At 35.3% G+C, this 24124-nt stretch overlaps 1 protein-coding gene across 1 annotated transcript in view; it reads left to right on the top strand.

Moving 5' to 3' along the window:
• The window catches only part of DLG2 (discs, large homolog 2 (Drosophila)), a 1994579-nt gene that overhangs the window by 418775 nt on the left and 1551680 nt on the right, over positions 1-24124 (top strand). Inside the window, exon 6 of the mRNA XM_012641828.1 lies at positions 5953-6027. Coding sequence (XP_012497282.1) covers positions 5953-6027 — 75 coding nt within the window. The remainder of the gene's footprint in view (positions 1-5952; positions 6028-24124) is intronic.

Below are 24124 nucleotides of genomic sequence, written 5' to 3'. Positions count from 1 at the left end.
AAAACCCCCCTCAAAATTATATAATAATACCTTATAATTATTCATTGCATTTCTAAAGTACTTTACAATCCACAATCCATTTGCATACATGTTATTACATGTCATTTTAGTTCTGCCATGCAAAATGCCTCTTAGTTCTGTCCCTTGGGCCTCACATATGACCTCTTTTTCTTCATCTATCAAACATCTAAAAGTCTCAGAAAGGATGAGAAAGACAGCTGAAGTGCTTATTCAAACACTAAACTCAGGACAGCCTCTTGTGTGTTATAAAGGATCAGATCTAGATATCTCCATGTTCACTTCCTAGTAGGACTCATTTATCCCACACCCTGCCACCCATTTGGAATTCTATGAAGTAGATGTAAATGAAGGGAAAGGCTAAAGACAGATTTTTATGTACTGTAGAATCATTCTCCTCAATCCCAGGTTTCTGAGGCCTAGAACAGAGATATTTCTTGACCGAGGGCAACAGTGCCTTGAGTATGCACTATCGATGGTGCATGGTGTGTCTTTAGCCTGGAATGCCCTCTTCTTATACCTTTCCCTCTTAAAAGCTTTATTGGAAAACTGAAATGTCTCCCCTGTAAAGCCCTTCCTGACTTATTCAGCCACAGTTCAATACTTCCACATTTGGCCTCAATTCCTTTGCTCAATTTTCTCTGACGATTGCTCATTTCTTACTCCTGCTCCAAGAATGGGTGCAATATATCTTTTTTATCTGCCCATGTCACAATTAATTTATCCCATATCAGTAGCATTGCTTTATAACTGCATGCTTATTAGTTTTTGTTTTTTTTTTTCCTGAGACTGAGTGCTTCTTTAGACAGATACTAGGTCTTGATACATTCTTATTCCTAATACCATAGCTGGCACATAGTAATTAGCCAATGAATGTTTGTTGACCAACTAAATGAATAAATGAATGATCTTAGTATTTAACTTTGTCTTAAACTTAACATGTTGTATTGTATCTCCTAAAAGGCTGGGAGCTTTTGCAGAGTAAGGATTATTTAAATTTTTATATCTCTAAATTTTTATCTCTATATTTACCTAGCAAGATACCTTTCATGTAATATATGTCTGGTAAGTGAAAGATGGATAAATGAATGAATATGTGTATAGTCCTATCATGGAACGCTTCCCAATCCAGAAAACAAAACTATGATTATGAGAATTATTTTACTGTGAACTATAAAAAAAACAGAACCTCTCAGCTTCTACTGTCCGTTCAGAAAAACATACTACTTTGAATGAAACGTTTAGGTCAACATTTTATTTGGATGAATCAGTTCTCACTCTGCTGCACACAACTTTTTCTGAGGATGAAATGGCTAAATGTCTAGATAAGCACTTCGTAAGCTCCAAAGCACTCTAACACTGCATAAGCCCCTGATACACAAATCATTTCCTACTCTTTCTGGAGATGGAATGGGTTAAGAAGAAAATTTTTAGAGTTTTCTTTGCCAAATGTTTGTCACTATTCAAATTCTTTATAGTTACATATTTATATAATTAATCTGAAGTGTCAGATTAATTATATAAATTGGTCAGCATATTTGGCTAATTTTCTTAGAATATTATGGAATGAAATATGTCAAGATGTTAAAGTCAGAAAAACACAGCCAAGGAAGATGAGAGACTTGGAGATATCAACCTGTCTATTTTTAAGAGACCAAAACCACTGAGAGTTTTGTCTCTTAAAAGAATATGTTTTTCAGGGTTAGCATTGCAGATCTTTGAATCCTGGGTGAGTAACGTATTAATAAGACACAGTTATAAACCTCCTGGGTAGAAAAATAGAAGAGAAGGGGAAGAGAAAGCTCTATCATTAGGGAAATTTGCTGCCAATTTCTATCTTAAATTTTTGCGTGGCAAGCTGGGCTTGCCCTTGAGGGAATTGTAATGTTGCCCCTTAATTTTTGGCTTATGAATTAACCTTGGAGTAGTTTTAAATGTGTCCTTTCCCCTCACATTCATACTGGTTCTAGCTGGCCTTCTAAGGGGTCGGGATCTACCAAGTAGGAGGTACCCCCAAACTCTATCATGCCACAGTATGCACATTAAATATTTTTTTTAAAAAGATGCTGAAGAAGTAAAATGAAGGCTTCTAGGAAAAAAGAATTTTAAACCCCTTTACTTCTTCACCTACTGTGGCAGTTCCCATGACCCATGTTAGATCTTGTCTTCTTCAGAGGTAAAGTAGATAAAACATGAGGTTAGGGTGTTCAATAACCACATTTAAATAGAAGGCTCTTTTGAGACCATCTGATCTAGTGGTTCTCAGTCTTCGCTATCACTGGAACTCACAGGGAAATAACCATTTTCTAGTGGTATTACTAAGGTGCTCGAGGATGATTCATCATTAAATCAGAATGACAGAGGCTCTCAACTTCAGGGTACACCATTTTGTTAGAGGGAGCATATTCTTGTAAGGAAAATGAAGTTTAGAAAAGATTTTCTGGTAAATCTGACACTCCTCCCAACATTGAATAATGGGTCTAAGACAACCCTCTCATTTTATAGATAAGAAAAATAAGTTTTAAGGGGTTAAAGTTTTCCCAAGTCCACAGATAGATTGATGAGAAAACTTTACTGATCCAAAGTTCTAATTTTTATTCCAATCTTTTTTATTGTTTTATCCTGGCCACATACCATGGAGTGAAAAATAATTTATGTTTACATGGTTTCTGTCTTCAGTAGGCCTTTTTATTTGTCTGGCCCTGTGTAATAATATTGTTGATTTGCTTAATTAAAACACTAATGGGAAGACCTTAGTGTCAAAAATCAGGTCATAATGCAATAAGAAATAGACTCACGCAGATTTCCACCTTTCTTTAGTCCATGCTGTATATCTATAGAAGTTCAAACACACCGTATTTATGCACCCATCATCTTATGTGAATACAGTCAGCCCTCTGTATCCATAGGTTCCACATCCATGGATTCAAGCAACAATGGATCAAAAATATTAGAAAAAAATTGATAGTTGCATTTGTACTGAATACATACAGACCTTTTTCTTGTCTTTTTCCCCTAAACAATATAGTTTAACAACTGTGTACATAGTATTTACATTATATTAGATATTAAAAGTAGTCTAGAGATTAAAGTATACAGAAGGATGTATATGGGTTATATGCAAATACTACACCATTTTATATAAGCAATTTAAGTATTAGTAGATTTGGGTATCTATGGAAGGTCCTGGAATCAGTCCCCCCACAGATACTGAGGTAGACTGTACATCTGTTCCTCTATCCAAGAATAGCTCACTCATTTATTGAATTTGCTTCTTTATCATGTGCTCTATAAAGATATACACTATCTAGATATAAAACAAGCTTATTGTTACTATTAATAATAACAAAAGTTATGAATTATTCCAAGGGAGACATTCCTCACCACTAAAATTTGGTGTTAATTATCATAATTGAAAATAATTGTTACCATTTTAATTATGCTTTCAAATTTCAAAAAGCTTAACCCCACATGTAGATAAATTATATTTGTTTATTTAGCTTAAACTTTTAAAAATAGGATAAAATTTCCCTGTTACTTTGTATGTTCTCATATTTGTAGCATCCTCTCAAATTGTAATAACGATCTGAGGTGACTCTATATTTTTTGTCTGTGAATAAGGCAAGATACTAACATTGTTTTACAGATGTGACTACCAAGAGCATCTCATAGCAGCAAGCATGTGTCCATGTTGAGCTTGAAATTGTGGTCACCTTACACCAGTCTAGTGCACCTATGTACCCGGCTGGTGCTGCATGTCATATTTGCATTCAGTAAGAAAACTGATCATGGAGATTGGTGATCTAAGTTTATTTTTATGGTGTCTTTATCCCTAATCACTCATACAGCACTTCAGGGCTTAGTGATGCCTTAAAAATAGATCATCTAAACAGAGGTTGTTGTAAAAAGCTTATAAATTTCACACACACAAGTTCTTAGCATGATAGTGGTACTGAATTCAGTATTTTATTCAGTTTAATCAGAAATGTTAGGATCACTCATAATATGAAATCAGATTGGATTATGACAGACATGTCTTAAGTCCCATTAAACAGACACAAAATCAAAAATACCTGAGGCAGGCCAGGCGCGGTGGCTCACGCCTGTAATCCTAGCTCTCTGGGAGGCCGAGGCGGGCGGATTGTTTGAGCTCAGGAGTTCGAAACCAGCCTGAGCAAGAGTGAGACCCCGTCTCTACTAAAAATAGAAAGAAATTAATCAGACAACTAAAAATATATAGAAAAAAAAAATTAGCCGGGCATGGTGGCGCATGCCTGTAATCCCAGCTACTCGGGAGGCTGAGGCAGAAGGATCGCTTGAGCCCAGAAGTTTGAGGTTGCTGTGAGCTAGGCTGACGCCACAGCACTCACTCTAGCCCGGGCAACAGAGTGAGACTCTGTCTCAAAAAAAAAAAAAAAAATACCTGAGGCAGCTTCTTTTAAAAGGAAGACTATACATGGGTACCAGAGTCAGCCAGATTCGTGCTGCAATTGTAGCTATGCTGGTTTCTAGTAGGGTGACTTTTAGACAAGTTGCTTAACCTTGCTAAGCCTCAGTTTTCTCTCCTATAAAATGGGGACAATGCTTCCACCCATGCATATGTGGGGACTAATGATAATATTAGGCATTCAGAACAAAACATGGTATATTTAGTAGCTCAATAAATCACAGTTATTTTTATGATTAGTAACATTATTAGTATGCATATATTATCATTGAGTGTACAATAAAGGAAATTAAAGATAAAACATGTTTTATTATTATAGAATCCTCTCCCCACATCTTTAAGACTAATCAGTTCTCATTATTGCAGAGATGGTGTAGTATTGTTGGTTAAAGGGAATCATTTTATTCTTTCTAAAAGCCAATTATTTAATAGAAGTGAATCTATAGGAATTACAACAAAAGAATATGTTAACTGAAGATAAATTTCTTATGTAGAAAGAAGTACCAGGAAAATGGCTTAGAATGTTGAAACTCTGGCTCCTTGAGCAGATTATTTCATTTCTCTGCATCTCAGTTTTTTTTTATTTTTTTAAATTTCAGCATATTATGGGAGTACAGATGTTTAGGTTACGTATGTTGCCCTTCCCCCCCGCCAAGTCCGAGTTTCAAATATGTCCATCCTTCGGGTGGTGCTCATTGCACTCTATGTGTGTGAAAATACCCGTCCCCTCCTCCCTCCTCCCCCTCCCCCCTGCCCAACATCCAATAGATGTTATTCTTATATGTACATTTATGTGTTGATCGGTTAATACCAATTTGATGGTGAGTACATGTGGTGCTTGTCTTTCCATTCTTGGGATACCTCACTGAGTAGAATGCGTTCCAGCTCTATCCAGGAGTATACAAGAGGTGCTATATCACCATTGTGAATCTCAGTTTTTGATGTGACAAGCAGGTGTCTAAGATCTATCCCTTCCAACTTTACGTTCTGGAGTTCTATGAAATACCCTAGAGAGAATCGCCACCACTAGCTTATAGTCTGAAAGGGTAGACAAAGAAGTCTTTCTATACATTGACTCAAGGGATCTCATAGGGGTACAGAATGTATCAGTGTTGTCTGGGAGACTGGAAGAGCATAGTTCAGCCTCTCTGGGTTAGGAGAGTTCTCAAGTGGTTTCTATTCAGGCTTGGAAGGCCAGATGCTGAGAAAGCCTGGTGCCAAAAACCTAGTCTTTTCAAAAAAGCTGAAAACAACAACAACAAAAAACTCGTAGTCCTTAGAGTAATAAAAAAAAGCAAAGGGTATTTTCCTAAGAGTAGAAATTATGTACCTAGTTTTCTTGCAGCACTGCACCAAAAAGTCATTCTCAAAGACTTCTGTTATCCTTAATAAATATGGTGATAAACATATTGATAATAAATATGTCAGCTAGTGTATATTGTCGCACATAATATATAGAACATAACACCATTTTTACTTATTTGCAGCAAAACCAAAGCAAATGCCCAGCCCAGAATTGTTCAGTGGAAGCCCCTGCTTGGATGCCTGTCCACCACTGTACTGTAAGTTTGATTATTACAACACTGGTCATATTGGAGGAGGAATGTTTTTATATTTTGGAATAATCTTAGTGGAATGAGCTAGAGTACTCTAAAATTCTGGAGTAGAGCAAATCTTTTGAAAGGAGAAAGAATGTCTTTTGAGAAAGCTTTGCATTATAAAAAAATTCTTGCGATTAGGGATTCCATGAATGTTTTCGGAATTAGGATAATTTGCAAAGAATTTCTCTAAATGGGTTATTGATGAATTAGATTTCGATGGACATTAAAATAAATATATTTGCATGTATATTTTTTCCAAATAGCTGCATATTCAGCAATATTTGATTTTAGATGCCTTAGAGAAGGTTGCTTTCTCCTCTGTCATTGTGTTGACTGCTTAATAGTGATGAGTACACAGACTTGCAATTTTCAAGTCTTCTTAGTGTAATAATAGTCTTTGCATTTGTGTGGAATCTTCCATCAGAGAATTTTTAAGTGCCTTAGAGACAAACAGGTACTATGTCATTATCCTTGTGTTACAGATGGGAGACTTAAGTGCAAAGGGAGCAAGAATAATGCATCAGTTGTAGAACTGGGAATAAATCCCAGACACCTACCTCATTTTTGATGTACTCATTCTACTACACTGTGCTCTGAAGTAAGTGAAGAAAGTGGCTGATTTGGATGATACTCTCTTATACATACATTGCCTGATAGACATGACAATGGTTTCCCTGAGAATTTTATGTGCTGTAACAGACAGTTTGCTTGTCATGAAATAATTCGTGTGTTAACGGGGACAAGAAATTAGGAAGTTAATTTTGGGGCATTCTCCTCCTTTGACCCACCTTTCAGGCAATTTAAAAGTGATATGTGGAGCTTCCTAAATATCCTCATCTATGGTTGAGATACAAGGTGCTGAAAGATACAGCTGGACTTGTGACTGTGTTGTCAGGCATTAGGCCTGGGGGAGCCTACTTTTCATGCAGATTGTGTAAGAGATGAAGGTTCTTGCCTTTTGGTTTTTGTTTATCTGTGGAAGGAAGAGAAGGTGGGATCACCTTTAGTGAAAGAGAGATGATGATGCTAAATTAGTCCCTCTGACCATCTGCTCACAAAAGTGTGACATTTTTATTCTCTAAGTCACCGACAAATCTGGGCTGCCTCTGTACTACAGGAATATCTGGGACTAATAGATGGCTACATTTAAGACTCTTCCTGAAAATCACAAGTCAGAAATGCTAGCATTAAAGTCTGATTATCAGTTCTGTGGTCAGTTGAGAACATCAGAAAGTAGATGTTTCTTTTTACTTCTCCCACGGAATTGGAAGTTTCTGGTTTCGTAAATTTCTTTCGGCATTTCCTTAAAAGTAATTACATCTCCCAGTGGGACAGACATTTTCTGAAGGGGCTGTGCAACACACACTGATTTTCTTTCACTGCAGGTAACCCCCTACCCACAAAAGTGGGCTCTCAGTGGCCACATTGGGCTATGTGAGCCTGCCCCTGGCCATCATTGACAGATCCAGGGATAGACATCTAATCTTAGCAGGGCCAATTGTATTATCTTTGCTGGGGATTTGAAATTTGTACTAGGAATATACCAAACTGGTCGTCATCAATATCAAATCATGTGGATGGTGATACTTTGGAAAAAATTCTGTGAACCTTAGTTGTTCAGACCCCTGGAACTCCCCTATATCTGTCTTCTGAGGTTTTACTTAACTAGATCTCTGTCTGATTTGTGAAAATGTCCCAATAACTTATTAATAATTAATAAGTTACTTTTTTCCTGAAATTATTTATATTTTGTTTTGCTTTATTTCATTTGTTTATGGTTTGTTCTTTGATTTACTTGTAACAAAAAAGAAAAAGAAAAAACATTAACTAAATACCCGTGAGCAACATTTATTGAGCCCCCACTAGAGCTAATGTAATGAGTAGCAGTCTCAGATGTAAACAAATACTCAGAACACTCGAATTTTGATAATTTATAATAGTCTACTCATTCCAAATATTTTACTGTATATAGCACTTGGGTACATTAAAAAAATGACCAAAGAATAATTAGATGGTGACTTAATTCACATTATAGAATGAGAAATATGGGTAGTTAACTCTATAGTTAGTATATACATCTTTCTGTAACTAAAAACTATATATGTAAAATAATTCTGGTATTAATTTTCACTTTCTCATCTCTCAGGAAATAGTGAAACTCTTAGTCTTATGTGTTTAAGAGAATGACTATCTCAAATTCTCCAAGAGCTGAAGCAAGTTATAAATAAATTAATACAATTTATATGTATAATAAATGGATAGTCTCTATTATCTCTGAGCATTTTTCAAGTTCAGTTGATTCTCTCCTACATTTCTCTCTCCCCTGCCTTATTCTTGTTCTTTGGTATTCTACTCTGGAATGATCATTTCCTTGTAATTGGGCTTCATTACTTTTTGCAAAAAAGTTTTGGTTTTCATGTGTGCATTTTCCCCAAATTCATTTAAAATGCAGAGCATTTATCATCAGTTTTCCTAAGAAAGCTTCTCTTTCCAAATTACTTTGCAAATGCCCGTCACGAGTTACATATTGCCTTAAAAATGGCTTCTACTACTATTTGTTTAGTCTCTTCCTGGATTTTCTCTTTTTTGGCACTGCACACCTGTGCAGTAATGAGTCCAAGAGGTTTGTTTTGTTTTGTTTTGTTTTATTTTCACTTTTTTAAAAGATTTTTCCTTTTAGCCAGAATTATAATGTACAGATTGGGGTTCAATTAGAGAAGAAAATTTACTCCCAGCAATCACCCAGAAACATGAACATAATTAAATTTCCTGAATGACTATACATGAATTATCTTCTCTAGTGAAAGGTGTGGCAGTTTAGTTGTTTATCTCTCATTGTATGGTTACATTAATTACTAGAATAATACTATTTCTTAACCCTACACTTTAAATTTAATTAGATTGTATGCCTCATTGATCTGTATGACTATGAATATGAACATAGTAGTTACCTGAGCCCCTGCCACTGGTAAACAATTGAGAAGATGCTCACAGATTCCAGGACTCCGGTGAAGAGAGACAGATCTCTGAATCTGGGGTAAACCAGGCTAAGAATTAACTCCTCACACATGTAAAAAAAATAAACCTGGACTTGACCAGCAGCAAGAATCTTGAGTGGCTGTTGCATTGCAGGACATATTTCTGGACCACTCAGTACACCTATGTCCTATGTATGTATTTAATCATTTTGAGGAATATTCCCAAACTCAATGTTTAGTTATCGGGCATAATTAGATATGGCTGTAACTGTGTGATTTAATTAATTAGACATATAATACATGATTTAGCTGGAATAATTGTTTTGCTTCTTTGCACATTTCCATACCCCTCAGTTACTGGAAATCAAAGAATAATGCCTATAGAGGAGTTTCTGAAAGCTAAGTTGAAAATAAAGTTCTAGCTATTACGGAACTTATCATAGCTATTGCTATATCTGTCTATTTCTATTGTTATATCCACCCATAAATAGATATATGAAATATTCTCAAAAATCATGCAAGTATTTATAAATTAGAAAACTACGTTATGAATGTATCAACTCTCGTTTACTTCTTCAATAACATTTACTGAACACATAAGTTGTAACTGATCCTTGGATTTCTCAATGTAGAGCAAGAAACAATACATGTACACAAGTAATAATTATACTTGGTAATACATTCTATAATAATGGTCTGTACAAAGAACTATGAATTTTAAGAATGGAAAATTACGTCGATAGATTTTGGAAGACAAAAGATGCAATGTTTAGTCATAGTTAAGGGTATAAGCTTTAGAATTGAATGAGATTTGTGTTAAAATACTAAGTCTGCCACCACTTACTAGCTATATGACCTAGGACAACTTACTTAATCTTTCTGAATTTATGCACACAAAAGGGTATTTTGAGATTTACATGAGATAATGCCTAGCAAGTGTTAATCTAGTACTTGGCACAACAGTAATTGCTTGATAACTGCTAGGAGGAAATAAAAAAAAGGATAGGTCATTCCACAAGGGAGTAGATGGGGCAGAATGAATTGATGAGGAAGAGCGTAAAAATAGGCAATAACTTGTTATTAATTTTGGGTTACTTATTTAGATTTATTTATGAGGGCCCTTTCTTCCAAAAGGGATTCAGGCTGGGACAAGAAAAGTTTCTAGGAGTTAATAGACAACTCTTTAAGACTTTGAAGGCACAAATCTTGCAGCTTTTGAAAATAGATGTTTTGTTCTCTGACAGGAATTGATGATGCAGGAGTGTATATTAACAAGAGATGTTTATATTCCGAGTAACAACGTAAAACCATTTTCAAGGAGTGGGGCCAGGAATTTCTTTTCATTTAAAAACATTTTAACATTTCCCCACTATGTCTCTCTAGATTATGAAAGTAATTTTTCTCTTTTAGGGGAAATCAATAAAAACAGACACTCCTCATAGAAACCAAAGGATTTGTTCTTTTAAACGTTAATTGTTTCAGCATGTTCTCCCAGACTGCCTCACATTATCCACAGTCGGGATCATTCACTCTAATCGAAATCAGTTAATACAATGTGTTGTAAGCTGTTCTGCAATAATCCTAAAGGTTTTTTTTTTTTAAATATAGCTCCTCCCCCACCTTTTTTTCCCCATAGCTCATTGTATGACCTAATTTTGTATATAGCCCACATAAAAACCCAGACCATGCCACTCAGAAACGTCTAACTCTGTCATAAAATAGTGTTGTGTCTGCTCTCTGGGTGTTTCCAGAGTTCCTGTGAACACAGCTCCTGCTGGGCTAACTCTGCTGCTGGGAAATTACACCCAGGATGGCTTTGATGAGTATTGAATTTCCAGAGAATAGATACAATTTTTATTTTTTAGGGCAAGGTTTTCATACTATCAGCAGTTCCCTTATAGAACGAAAAGTCAGGATATTATCAGATGATCATAGTTTTAGGAAAATTACAGAAAATTGCAGAGTACAGGACCTTAAATTGGTGAGTGCTGGGATTAGAGTGCATCTGGCCATATGGGTGGTAGTCATAGGGTTGGAAAAGAATCCAGAGGGGAAATTATCTCAGAAAAAGCATGATGTACTTTAAGAAATATCAGGTCTATGTAATGGCTCTGATTTCAATTTTGCTGTAGTCAGGGGCTCTCAATCAAGGAAACTATGAAGAAGATGAGATTGATACAATGGATACATTCCTGTTTTCCCTTTCTTCTAGTCCTTATAGTACTTTAGACTTACATTAATTTTCCTTTCTAGTTTTAAAGACTCTGTTGGGAACTGCAGTACTCATATAAAATAATTTTGTTACACTGATCTGTGAAATATACCCAGAAAGGGAACCCACATTATATATTGGGGGTGGGGGGCATTGGTTCCTGGGAGAGATGAAAGGTCATTCCCAATGAGCACACATAAAAATTACACAATGAGTAAAACAGAAGACACACAAACGTGTGCCTAGCACGTCCTGGGCAAAGAGATGGAAAATACAAGTCCTGAGGTTGCTGGCAAGATCCGAGAAGCTAAATGGAGGAATAGTGGATAACCGCCTGGGAAGAAACAGAAGGCCCACAGTAAAGCTGAGGTCAGCAAAGTTTATGTTCAGTGTCCCCAGCTTTTTCTTTCTGTACTTTTTAATATTTTCCCTAGAATTCCCTCTTTACCCAACTTGACTGATTTTGAGGCCTCAATATTGACCCACCTCTTTCTTCTGCCTTCTCTTTTGTGCCACTGAGCCAAAGATCTAATAGAACATGGAATGAATATAAAACTTTATAGTATTCTTCTTATAGGCATTTGGGATTTTTTGTTTGTTTATTTGTTATTGTTGTTTTCCATCAGTGTTCTTTATTTTTTTCACAGCTTTACTGAGATATAATTCACATGCCATACCATTATAAAATGTACAATTTAATGCTTTTTTAGTCCATTCTCAGAGTTGTACAATTATCACCACAATCAATTTTAGAACATTTTCATGTTCTAAAGAAACCCCACACCCATTAGCAGTCACTTCCCATTCACCCTTCCCCCTAGCCCCTAAAAATCACTAATCTACTTTCTGTTTCTATGGATTTGTCTATTCTAGACACTTCCTGTAAGTGGAATTATGTAACATGCAGCCTTTCGTGACTGGCTTCTTTCATTTAGCATAATGTTTCCAAGGTTCATCCAAGTTGTAGCATACATCAGTTCTTCATTACTTTGTTTTGCAGAATAATATTTCATTGTATGGGTATACCACATTTTGTTTATCCATTCATCAATTGATAGACATTTGGATTGTTTACCTTATTTTATATTATGAATAATTCTACCATCAATATTCTAGTGCAAGTTTTTGTGTAGACTTGTGTTTTCAATTCTCTTGGGTATATACCTAGGAGTGGAATTGCTGGGTCATGTGGTAACTCTACGTTTAACTTTTTGAGGCACTGTCAAACTGTTTCCCAAAGCAGTTGCACCATTTTACTTTCCTATCAGCAATATATGAGGGTATCAGTGTCTTCACATTCTCACCAACACTTGCATCATCTATTTTTTTTATTACAGCCATCCTAATAGTTGTTAAATTATATCTCCTTTTGGTTTTGATTTGCATTTACCTAATGATTATTGATGTTAAGAATATATTCATGTGTTTATTGGCCATTCGTTTATCTTCTTTGTAGAAATGTCTATTCAGATTCTTTACCAGTTTTTAATTCTTTTGTCTTTTTATTGTTAAATTATAAGAGTTCTTTATATGTTCTGTATACCGGTCCCTTATCAGATGTGTGATTTGCAGATATTTCGTCCCATTCTGTAAATTATCTTTTTAGTTTTTGATAATGTCACGTGAGGCATAACAGTTTTAAATTTAGATGAAGTCTAATTTATCTCTTTTTTTGTTATTCGTGCTTTTGGTGTCATATCTAAGAGCTTTGCATAATTCAAGATCACAAAGATTTTCTTCTATATTCTCTTTTGAGAGTTTGATAATTTAGCTCTTGCACTGAAGTCTATCATCCATTTTGAGTTAATTTTTATTTATGGTGTATATGGATCTCCAAGTGTCCCAGCATTGTTCACTGAAAAATGTATTCTTTTCCCCATTGAACTGTCTCCTTTGTTGAAAATCAACTGACTCCAAGTGTTTATTTATGGACTTTCAATTCTACTCAGTGGTCTTTATGTCTATACTTATGCCAGTACCACACTATCTTGATTACTGTAGCTTTGTAGTAAGTTTGAAATTGGGTACTGTGAGATCCTAACTATTCTTTTTTAAGATTGTTTTGGCTATTATGAGTCCCTTGCATTTTTGTATGAATTTTAAAATTAGCTTCTCAATTCCTGCAAATAGCAAAGATTGACATTGACAAACATTGACATTTTGACAAAAATTTCATTGAATCTGTAGATCAATTTGAGAAATAGTGCCATTTATCAATATTAAGTCTTCGGATCCATGATTATCTTTCCATTTATTTAGGTCTTCTTTAATTTCTTCCTACAAATGTTTTCTAGTTTTGGGAGTATAAGTTTTGCCTTTCTTTTGCTAAATTTATTCATAAATATTTTATTCTATTTAATGTTATTGTAAACAGAATTGTTTTCTTACTTTTATTTTTGAATTGGTCATTGATAGTATATAGAAATACAATTGACTTTCATTAATTGATCTTGTACCTGCACCCTTGCTAAACTTATTAGTTCTAATAGCTATTTAATGAATTCCTTAGGATTTTCTCTACAATATATGGATCAGCCATCTGCAAATAGAGATAGTTTTACTTTTTCCTTTCTAATCTGGACCTATGTATTTATTTATTTATTTATTGCAATTGTCTGACTTTGTAAATTTATTTTGTTTTCCCTTCTGGCTCTGCACCATTTTACTCTAGCCAAAAACATGGTAGGTTTTGTTTGTTGGTTGGTTCCCGCAGAAAACAATTCAATGAATGCTTCACAGATGTTTCTTTACATTGGCCTGAGGAGGTGCAGATGTCTAACTGGATGCCTTTTATTTAATTTTCTTGCCCAATTAATTGACTTGGCTAGAATCTTCAGTACAATGTTGAATAGAATTGGTAAGAGCAGACATCCGTGTCTTGTTCTTGACTTTAGAGGGAAAGTATTCAGTCTTTCATCATTAAATATGATGTCAGCTGTGAGTTTTTTTGTAGATTCCCTTTATTAGGTTGAGGAAGTTCCCTTCTATTCCAAGTTTGTTGGGTGTTTTCATCATGAAAGGGCAATTTTTGATTTTTTATTTGTTTGTTTTTATATTTGTTTTAATACTTAATTTTTTTCATCTGCTGAAAGAATGTATTGGTCTTCTGTTGAGAATATTAAGCATCACTTCTCTAGGATTCCTGAAAGAATAATCTACCTACTCATAATCCACAACTGACTTTGCCACAGAATGTCTTGAGGAGCATTAAGCTCTGAGCCATTTTCCTATGACACAACACCGTTAAAGCTTCTGGATTGCATACCTCTGGCAGTACTTAAAATACTTTCATAGACTTCATACTTATTCTGCGTTGAGTAGGAAAGGTATTCTTACCTTGTTTAACAGGTGAGAAAACTGAAGTTCAGAGAAGTAAAATAATTTTTTGGTACCACATTACCAGTACATAGGAGAGCTGGAATGAGTCCTGTGGATTCCTAATCTAGCTGTTTCTGATACTGTTTCTGATATGCTTAACAGTATCTTTTTGGATAAATTGATGCTGTTGAGATTGCTGTAGATAATGATGAATTTAGATGAGACTGGTATTTTCAGTATTTGTGTTTTGTGTAATGGAAGGTACCATATGGGTTCCATGCCTTGCAATTTTGGACAACATTGGAGCATTGAACAACCATCGTGGCAGTCACAACAGCCCATTTGAAAGTCTTCCTTCACAGTTGGAATTTGTAATCTCATCTAATATATTGGAGAAAAAAAAAACATGTATATAGCCATTGTGTAAAGAAAGCTACAAGCCTGACTATTTAGAAATTTGGTTATGTCCTTCCATTAAGAGTGAAAGAATTTTAATAGTAGGTTTTCTTCAAGGGGATTGCTAGGATCTATCTTCCCTCTTCTTGGTTTCATCCTTTGCTGCAGGAATTAAATATGAAATGTTCTCTCAGACATGGTTTCGTGACAGAGCTGTAAGCTATAACATTATTTTTCACAGGTTTGTAGAAGGGTACTAATATAGAATATGGTGATTTAATGATTTGTAAGTTATTGGAAATACAAAATGTTATAATGGGATGGATTGATGACTTTTCCAATTCAAGAGTTCTGTCTCTATCCAGAAAAGGTCCTAGAAGAATTGAATATTTATTTTTTATGACATTAACTTACAGGAGCTTAAGCTGCATTTACTGAACAACATTTTACTTAGTATTAAAATACAGAAACCTCAATTACATGATATGAAAGGCGAGTCATCTAGTAATAACTAAAAATGGTGCTGAAGTGGACTAAATCAATATTTCAGTGCTCACAACTCATTTACTAAGTACTTATTCTATGATTTCATTGTGTTGTCTTTCTAATATTTCTCAGGTATATGTATTTGAACATGAGAGACCCATAATGCCTTATTTCCAGACCTTTTTAGGTACATCTCTAATAAGCATTGATATCTTACTATCTAACCCACTGGAAAATTCAAATAATGAGAGCAGGTATATGAAAATTCAAGAGAGGGCATCACTATAGCTTGCTATATTAGCAGCCATGAGAAATGGCAGCTGACAGTGAGGACAGACATAAATTTTAAAAGTAAGAACAAGTTCTTAAACTCTTTGATGTAATTCATTGGTGGGGCATTGGTATACTATATTATTATATCTTAACTGACATTAATAAGTGTTGCTCATGAGTCAACACAAAAAAAACTAAAATCAAAATGTCTTTTATTCCTTTGAGTAAATACTCAGTAGTGGAATTGCTGGATCAAATGGTAGGTCTCCTTTTAGTTCTTTGAGGTATCTCTGTGCTGTATGATGCATACTATCTGTGTCATAGACACACTTATAACTTTGACTCAAACTGTATAAAAGCAATTCATGTAACCAAAATGTTTGTACCCCTGTAATATTCTGAAAAAAAATTAAAATCATGTCCAAAGCTACTTTGGAAAAGACATTAAAATTATCTTTGTGTTTTTTAACTGTGGCTAGTAAAAAGTTTTACAAATTAAAAAAATGTTCAAAACACAAAAATATGTGATTCTTTAATAACCTTAATTCATTCTCTGGAATATTCACATTTGTAAGCATCTATTTCTTTGACAGTTCTGATAGACGACCAGATAATTGGTATGTTTCAGCTTGTATAAACTCCTACGGTGGTGGGTTCCTTTCTACTCCAACCTGAGTAACTGAGCTATTGGCTTGAGTTCGTGGTGGAAACATTGGTAGTGTTGAGGGAAGGAGAAACTGACAGCAAAACATGGAGCCCTGGTAATATGTCAAGGATATTTGCCTTGGGTTGGTGTACTGTCACTCATTATTAATAGTGCATTGGCATGTATTAGAATTGCATGGGCTTTTCAGTGTGGATAAACATTCTTCCTATTGAACTTTTCACCCATCATTTACGAGGACATATTGCATTATAGTAAAGATAAAGATTTTTGAGTCAAGAACTTGTTGGAATCTTTTTTCTCTCATTAGTCATGTGACCTTGAGCAAGCATTTCAAAATCTCTTTGCCTTACTTTCCTCATTTGTGAAATAAGAATAATATTATGCCTACTTACAGGATTATTTTCAGAATTAGAGAAAACGTATGTAATAGGCCTAAATCAGTTCCTGGCTCATAGTAGGTGTTCAATACATGTTTTTTTTATTGTTATGATATTATTATTATCATCAGCACTGGAGAACTCTGAAGGTGGTCACAATTTCAGATCTATGCAATAGATCTCCTCAATAGCACTTGAACAGTGTACTCTCTGACAGTTTGGCCTACTTTCAACTTGCCTCAGATAGTCTAAGACATCATTGGAAGGTATGGAGTTTGGCTCTTTACATGAGTTAACTTTCTTTTAAAAAAAATAAAGGTTTGATTTTTTTTATGATAGTTATTTCTTTTATAATTTCTGTATCTTTGAAAGATATTTAATAAGTCAAAACTATAGCTGTATTTGTTTGGGCTACTTGAATTCCTGAAAAGTATTTTGAGAGGATAGGGTCCAGCTCTGGGTGGTGAAGGAGGCTCTGGAAACATATGTAATTGATTTGGTTATGGAGTTCCAAGTCCAGTGTAATTATGATGGAATCCTTTTCCTGAAACAAAGTAAATGGATATCTTATGAACTCTCCTGGGTGCCCCTCCTTAACTATCATATTCTCTTTTATTTGGTTTTGTCAGATTAATGTGGAACAAATACAGGCACCATTAAACGCTCTTGATTTGGGTATTGGTGGCTATTCATAGACCAGCTACAGATATGGGTACATGAATGACAGCTCTTCCAAGTGAATAATCCCACTTGAAAACCTCATACTGCATATGTATCTTTAAAAGACCTTTTTTTATAACAATATTCAAGAGATGGGTATGTCACACAATTTAATGTTTGAAAGGAAGGCCATACAATATATGAACAAGAGTTTACTTTTAGTAGTAACAATTACAGGATTTTAAAAATATTTCTTCTTGGTAGTATTTTTTGTACTTACAAATTATCCATAATGAACCTAGAAGTTCAAAGAGATAACAAGAGTATTATTTAAGTGCCTAAATTATACAAAACGAATATGAAGACTTTCTTATCAAAGACTTCTTTGCACCTGTTTATCGTTCTTTTGGTGCTGCTCTTCTGATTGTGCTCATACTCTGCTCAGACTTGCCTCGTTAGATTTAGCCTCAGTCCAGACAGGAAAAGCTATTCTATGAGGCCACGTCTATAGCTACAGTCAGCTTCCTACTACCAGTACAGAGCAGGAGTCAATGCCAGGCCTCTCAAAGCAGCCTCCGACTACCCCAGACCTCTGCAGAATTGTACAGACTGTTTGGACAAACTTTAGCCTGAAGAAAACTTTTAACAGCACTTGACACAGAAATGGAACATTAATTGCTGCAGTTCCTCAAGGAGGTCCAGTTTGGCAACAGACAGTATAGTTCCATGTCTGCTTTATAAAACGGCCCGTCCCAATCTGGATTAATGGACTGGCTCTCTGGCTTCAGCAACAAAAGGTACAATGAATGTATCTAATCAAAACCCCAAATCTGAGAATAATTGGAGTGGGTGGAGAAGGTGAAGGTTGTGTAACAACCACTCTTCCATTATAGCAATGAGGAAAAATGTGTACAAACATTTGAATATTTCATTTGCTGACCCATATATTTTCAACCAACTCAGAACAAATGCCTAATTAAAATAATAAATGCCATTCAAATCTGGATTAGCTAAACCTCTCAACCTATGGGGAAAAAATAAACATGCTAATTGATCTTGATGGCTATGTTAGATTGCATTTTGGTAGAGTAAAAATTTTGTATAATTTAATATCCATGACTTAATTAAATATGTCCTATAAATATATTTTCTCTAAAGATGCTAATATTTTGATGAAAGAATCAGTTTGTGCAATGGATTTGGTCATACACTATTGTTCTTTAGGTTGTGTCAGCATTTTCACTAAAAAGTTGTACTCTGTAACTTGGAAGCAAAAATGCATTCTCGGCTAAAACTTAATGTCCCAAATCTTTTTCCAAAGGCAGTTTTCTAAGGTACACATGAAATGGAAGTTTTATGACTCTCTGAAAGCTTGAGGTCTATAGGAAGACCTACACAAAACCAAAAAAAGAATCTCATCCAATCTAGTCCCTGTGAATTAGGACAGCACGTAGAATCTGGGAGAGAAACTGGGCTGTGGAAGGGAATATAATCCTGTCTGTCACTGAGCTGAAGAATCGGGGTACTTAGGTTTTATTCTTGGTTCCACTGTGTGAAGTACCCTGGAAAGTTCATGCACTTTGGAGTCACCCAGAACTGGGTTAAAATTCTATCTCCACTAGGTACTTAATTTGGTAAATGTCTTAACCCCTTTGAGTCCTCTGTGTGGATTGAATGAGATGACATATGTAAAACTTCAGCACACACACTGTTCGTTCCCTTCTCTTATGGTTTGTGGTGTTTGAAGCTATTCACTCACTTTTCCTCCATTGTTTAGAATACTTATTCTGAGAGTTTATTTTTAAAGAATGGGGTTTCCTTAAATTATGTTGCCCAAGCATAAAATCCTAAGTCAAACAAACGATAAAATGAATTCTACTTCATCCCTTAAGAGGGCAAAATATTGCCCAGAGTGTAAGGACAGCTCACATAATTTTAGAGTAGATAGAAAATTACCAATTTTCTCCCCCAAAATCACCAGTCTAGGGACTTTGCCTTCTTATACTATGTGGACAGAGTAAGTCAAAACTGCCTCAAGTCAATATAAGCAGGTGTCTGGTGGGCCTGTGGTTGAGGAAAGTCCTTGGCAACAGTAATGTGGCTTCTTGTAGGACACAGGGAAATGTTCTCTTTATAACTGTTTGAAGACAAAACAGTGGAAAAGAGGGGGAATTTTAAATTTCTTGTTCTCAGAACTCTCCTCTCGCCTATAACTAGTTTATCATTGCAACTTGTGTTAAACAGCCTCAATCTTCTGCAGCACATCACCATTATTCTTTCTGCCTATCCAAATCTGTTTCTAAATTTATCTTTTCTTTTTTCTTCCTTAATTAATTCAATACATATTCACAGTGTACCTGCTGTTTCTCAGGAGCTGTACTAGCTTCGGTAAATTCAAATAGTATGGGAAAACAGACATAGTCCCTGTCCTGAAGGAGGAAGAAGCAATAAATTAAATAACTGCATAGATGAAGATAACCAACTGTGATAAATACTACAGAGAAGATATACATGTTGTGTTGGAAGTGCATTTGAGGAGACATTGATGTAGAAGTCAGAGAAAGTTTCCTTAAGGGAATGCTAATTAAGCTTAAATTTAAAAAGTAAGATCCAATTTGGGGAAGAGGGAAGTAGAAATCTATGCAGGCAGAAGGAACAGCATATGCAAAGACCCTATTGCAGAATGGAAAGTGTCTCTTCTGAGGAACTGTAAGGCCAATGTGGCTGGAGTGCAGAGAATAGATTAAGGGGAGCATGATGGGAAACAGGATTGGGAAGGGAGACACAAGTCAGACAATGTTTAGGATTTTACTAAAGTATTATAAATAAATCAAATAGAGGGGAGAGTATTGGGTATCATGTTCATATCTGAATTTTAAAATCATCACTCTGGCTGCTATGTGAAGAAGAACAAGTAGAAAAATGGAAAAAAGGAGTGTTGCTAAAAAACGAAACAAAACAGAACAAAAACCTAGTTATAAAGCTTTCTCAGAATTCCAGGCAAAAGGTAGTGACAGCATGAGTGAAGGTGGTGGTGGAGACTAATAGATATGAACAAATCTGAGATATTTGGGAATAAATGTGCCAGAGCATGGAGATGAATTGTATACAGGGTGATAAGAGAATGGACAGTATCAGGGATGACTTCTAGCTCCCTGGCTTGCATAACACAATGGGTAGATGGGTCATTTGCTGAATTTGGAGGTTCTAGAAAAGATTCATATTGTGTATGATAGTGGGAGGGTCATGAAATCTATTCTGGACAACTTAAGTTCGAAGAGTTTTTAAGACAGAAGTAGAGATATCAAGTTGGCCTATGAAGAGGGATGGGAGATTGGTACCTGTTATGAAACATTGAGTCAAGGAAGGGTTTTTTTTTTTTTCTACATAAAAAATTAGCATATCTAAAAGCTGATGGGACTGAAAAAACAACTGAATTAAGGACTGAGAAGTATTCAACAGCTTATTCAATAAGGAAGTCCTTGATAGAGGAGTTTCAATAAAGTTGTAGGGATTGAAAAGCAAATAAGAGGTAGAATGTTTACAATATAGGCATACCTCATTTTATTGCATCTTCAGTTTATTACCTTGCACAACTACTGCGTTTTTTACAAATTGAAGGTTTGTGGCAACTCTGCATTGAGCAAGTCTATTGGCACTATTTTCCAACAGTATGTGCTTACTTTATGTCCTGTGTAATTTTGTAATTTTGGTAATTCTTGCAATATTTCAAACTTTTTCATTATTGTTATATCTGTTATGGTTATCTGTGATTAGTAATCTTTGATGTTACTATTGTAATTGTTTGGGGGCATCACAAACTGCACCCATATAAGACTGAGAACTTAACTGATAAATGCTGTGTGTGTTCTGTCTGCTCCACTGATTGCCTGTTCTCCCATCTCTCTACTTCCCCTCAGGCTTCCCTCCCTATTCCTTAAGACACAGCAATATTGAAATTAGGCCAATTAATAACCCTGCGATGGCCTCTTATTGTTCAAATGAAAGGAAGAGTCACACATCTCTCTCTTTAAATCAAAAGCTAAAAATGATTAAACTTAAAGAAGAAGGCATGACAAAAGCTAGGCCTCTTGCACCAGTTAGCCAAGTTGTGAATGCAAAGGAAAAGTCCTGAAGGACATTAAAAGGGTTACTCCAGTGAACGCACAAATGATAAGAAAGTGAAACAGCTGTATTGCTGATATGGAGAAAGTTTTAATGGTCTGGATAGATCAAACCAGCCACGATATTTCCTTAAGCCAAAGCCTAATTAAGAACAAGATCCTAGCTTTTTCTTTAATTCTGTGAAGCCTGGGAGAGGTGAAGAAGCTGCAGAAGAAAAGTTAGAAGCTAGTAGAGGTTGGTTCATGAGGTTTAAGGAAAGAAACTATCTTCATAAAATAAAAATGCAAAGTGAAACAGTAAGTGCTGATGTAGGAACTACAGCAAGTTATACAGAAGATCTAGCTAAGATAATTGATGAAGATGGCTACACTAAACATCAGATTTTCAATGTAGACAAAACAGTCTTCTGTTGGAAGAAGATGCCTTCTAGAACTTTTGTAGCTAGAGAGGAGAAATCAATGTCTGGCATCAAAGCTTCAAAGGACAGGCTGACTCTCTTGTTAGGGGCTAACGGAGCTGATCACTTTAAGTTGAAGCCAATGCTCATTTACCATGTCAAAAATCCTAGAGACCTTCAGAATTATGCTAAATCTGCTCTGCCTGCGTTCTACAAATGGAACAACAAAGCCTGGATGACAGCACGTCTGTTTACAGCATGACTTACTGTAGCGTCAATCATAATCCTGAAAGACACAATCCTGAAAACAATAATCCGGATGTTGAAATCATGAAAGATCAAAATCCCTAAAATCTAAAATCTAGAAAATCACAATCCTAAAAGATTAAAATCCTGAAATTGAAATTCTGAAAGCTGAATTCTGGGATTAATGCATTTTCAGTTATATGCAGGATAGCTGCAACATGTTAGTTGTATTGTGTTAGGCAATTACCATGTGATTATCTTTATTTTGAATTAAGCATAATTTAAGGAGGTGTGTATGGGTGCCAAGTTAATATGGGGTAGATTTATGGATTTAATGTTAGGTGTCAACTTGACCATATTAAGGAATGTTAGAAACCTGATAAAACATTATTTGGGGTGTATCTGTAAGGGTGTTTCCAGAGATTAGTGTCTGTGTCTGAGTGGACTATGTGAGGAAAATCTGCCCTCAATGTTTTGAGTGTTTTGAAGATTATTGAAGTGAAAATGTAGGTAAAAAATATGAGAAATCTCCCCTGCCAAATTATTTAATCATGTATGACTTCTGTCCGCTTACACATAGTGCCAATGCTTTTCTTCACAAAAGACCCTCATCAGAGAATGAAAATAATTCAACAAGCCCAGTGAACCTCTGAAATAAAGAAACTTGCTGCTATAGAGGTTCCTGCAGTGTTACAGAACATATCAGAGTTGACAATGTTGGGGGTTAAGGGCACTGATCCCTCATACAGTTGAAAATCCACATATAACTTTTGACTCCCAAAAACTTTACTACTAATAGTCCACTATTGACTGGAAGCTTTATCAATAACATAAACAGTTGATTAACATGTATTTTGTGTGTTTACATATTTTATACTATATTCTAACAATAAAGTAAGCTAGAGAAAAGGAAATCATAAGAAAGAAGAAATATATTTACTATTCATTAAATGGAAGTGGATCATTATAAAGGTCTTCATCCTCATTGTCTTCTTGTTGAGTAGGCTGAGTAGGAGGAGGAAGAGGAGGAGTTGGTCTTACTGTTTCAGGGGCAGCAGAAGAGGAAGAAAATCTGTGTATAAGTGGACTCATGCAGTTCAAACCCATGTTGTTCAAAGGTCAACTGTAAACGGTGAACTGTTCATGGTTAGGGATTTGACTGTTGAAGAAAATTAACTTCTTATGCTTCCAACTAAATCTAACAGAAAAACTAGCGCATGCTTCACTTTGGCTAATGGATGGTCCTTGCAAAAGTGTCCCCATTGCTTCTTATCAACTACCTGCAATTCATGCCCCTGTTGGATCTGAAAATTTTAGAACTCATACACTCATTGTATATTAATGAGTGAGAAAAGTGAAGCATTATAAAGCTTCAAATGCTTATTTAAAGATTTGGTGGACTTTGCAAAAGAAAATAGATTTTAACTGAATCCCCAAACCATAATGACAGATTTGGAATTATGTGCAATTAAAGCTTCTAAAAGTCAATTTCAAGGCGTTGCCAAAAATGTTTTTTTTTCCTTTCAGCCCACTGCATTTGGAAGAAAATTCAGATGAGTAGATTGGCCATGCAACACAGCAATGATACAAACTTTAGTTTAATATTGCATTGGCATTCCTCCCAGCTAATGAAATTTCAAGGGCTTTTAATAAATTAAAGTTACATTTGCCTGAAGAAGCCAGTGGAGTTATTGACTTGTTCAAAAATAATTGTCTGCATGGTAGGATAAGAATGCGATGGTGTTGCTGTTTGGTCACCAGTATTGTTCTGTGGCTTGTATATGAATGTATGCAATAAACTTCTATATACCTCAAACAATATAGAAGCATGGCACAGAAGATAGGAAAATTTAATAGGGAATGTTGGTTTATATCAAATTATAGAAGAATTTCAAAATGAGGAATGCCAAGTAGAAAATGAAT

This window comes from Propithecus coquereli, unplaced genomic scaffold (assembly GCF_000956105.1).
Source record: "Propithecus coquereli isolate 6110/MARCELLA unplaced genomic scaffold, Pcoq_1.0 Scaffold170, whole genome shotgun sequence".
Taxonomy (NCBI): Eukaryota; Metazoa; Chordata; class Mammalia; order Primates; family Indriidae; genus Propithecus; species Propithecus coquereli.
This window is presented reverse-complemented; position numbering and strand designations above follow the sequence as displayed.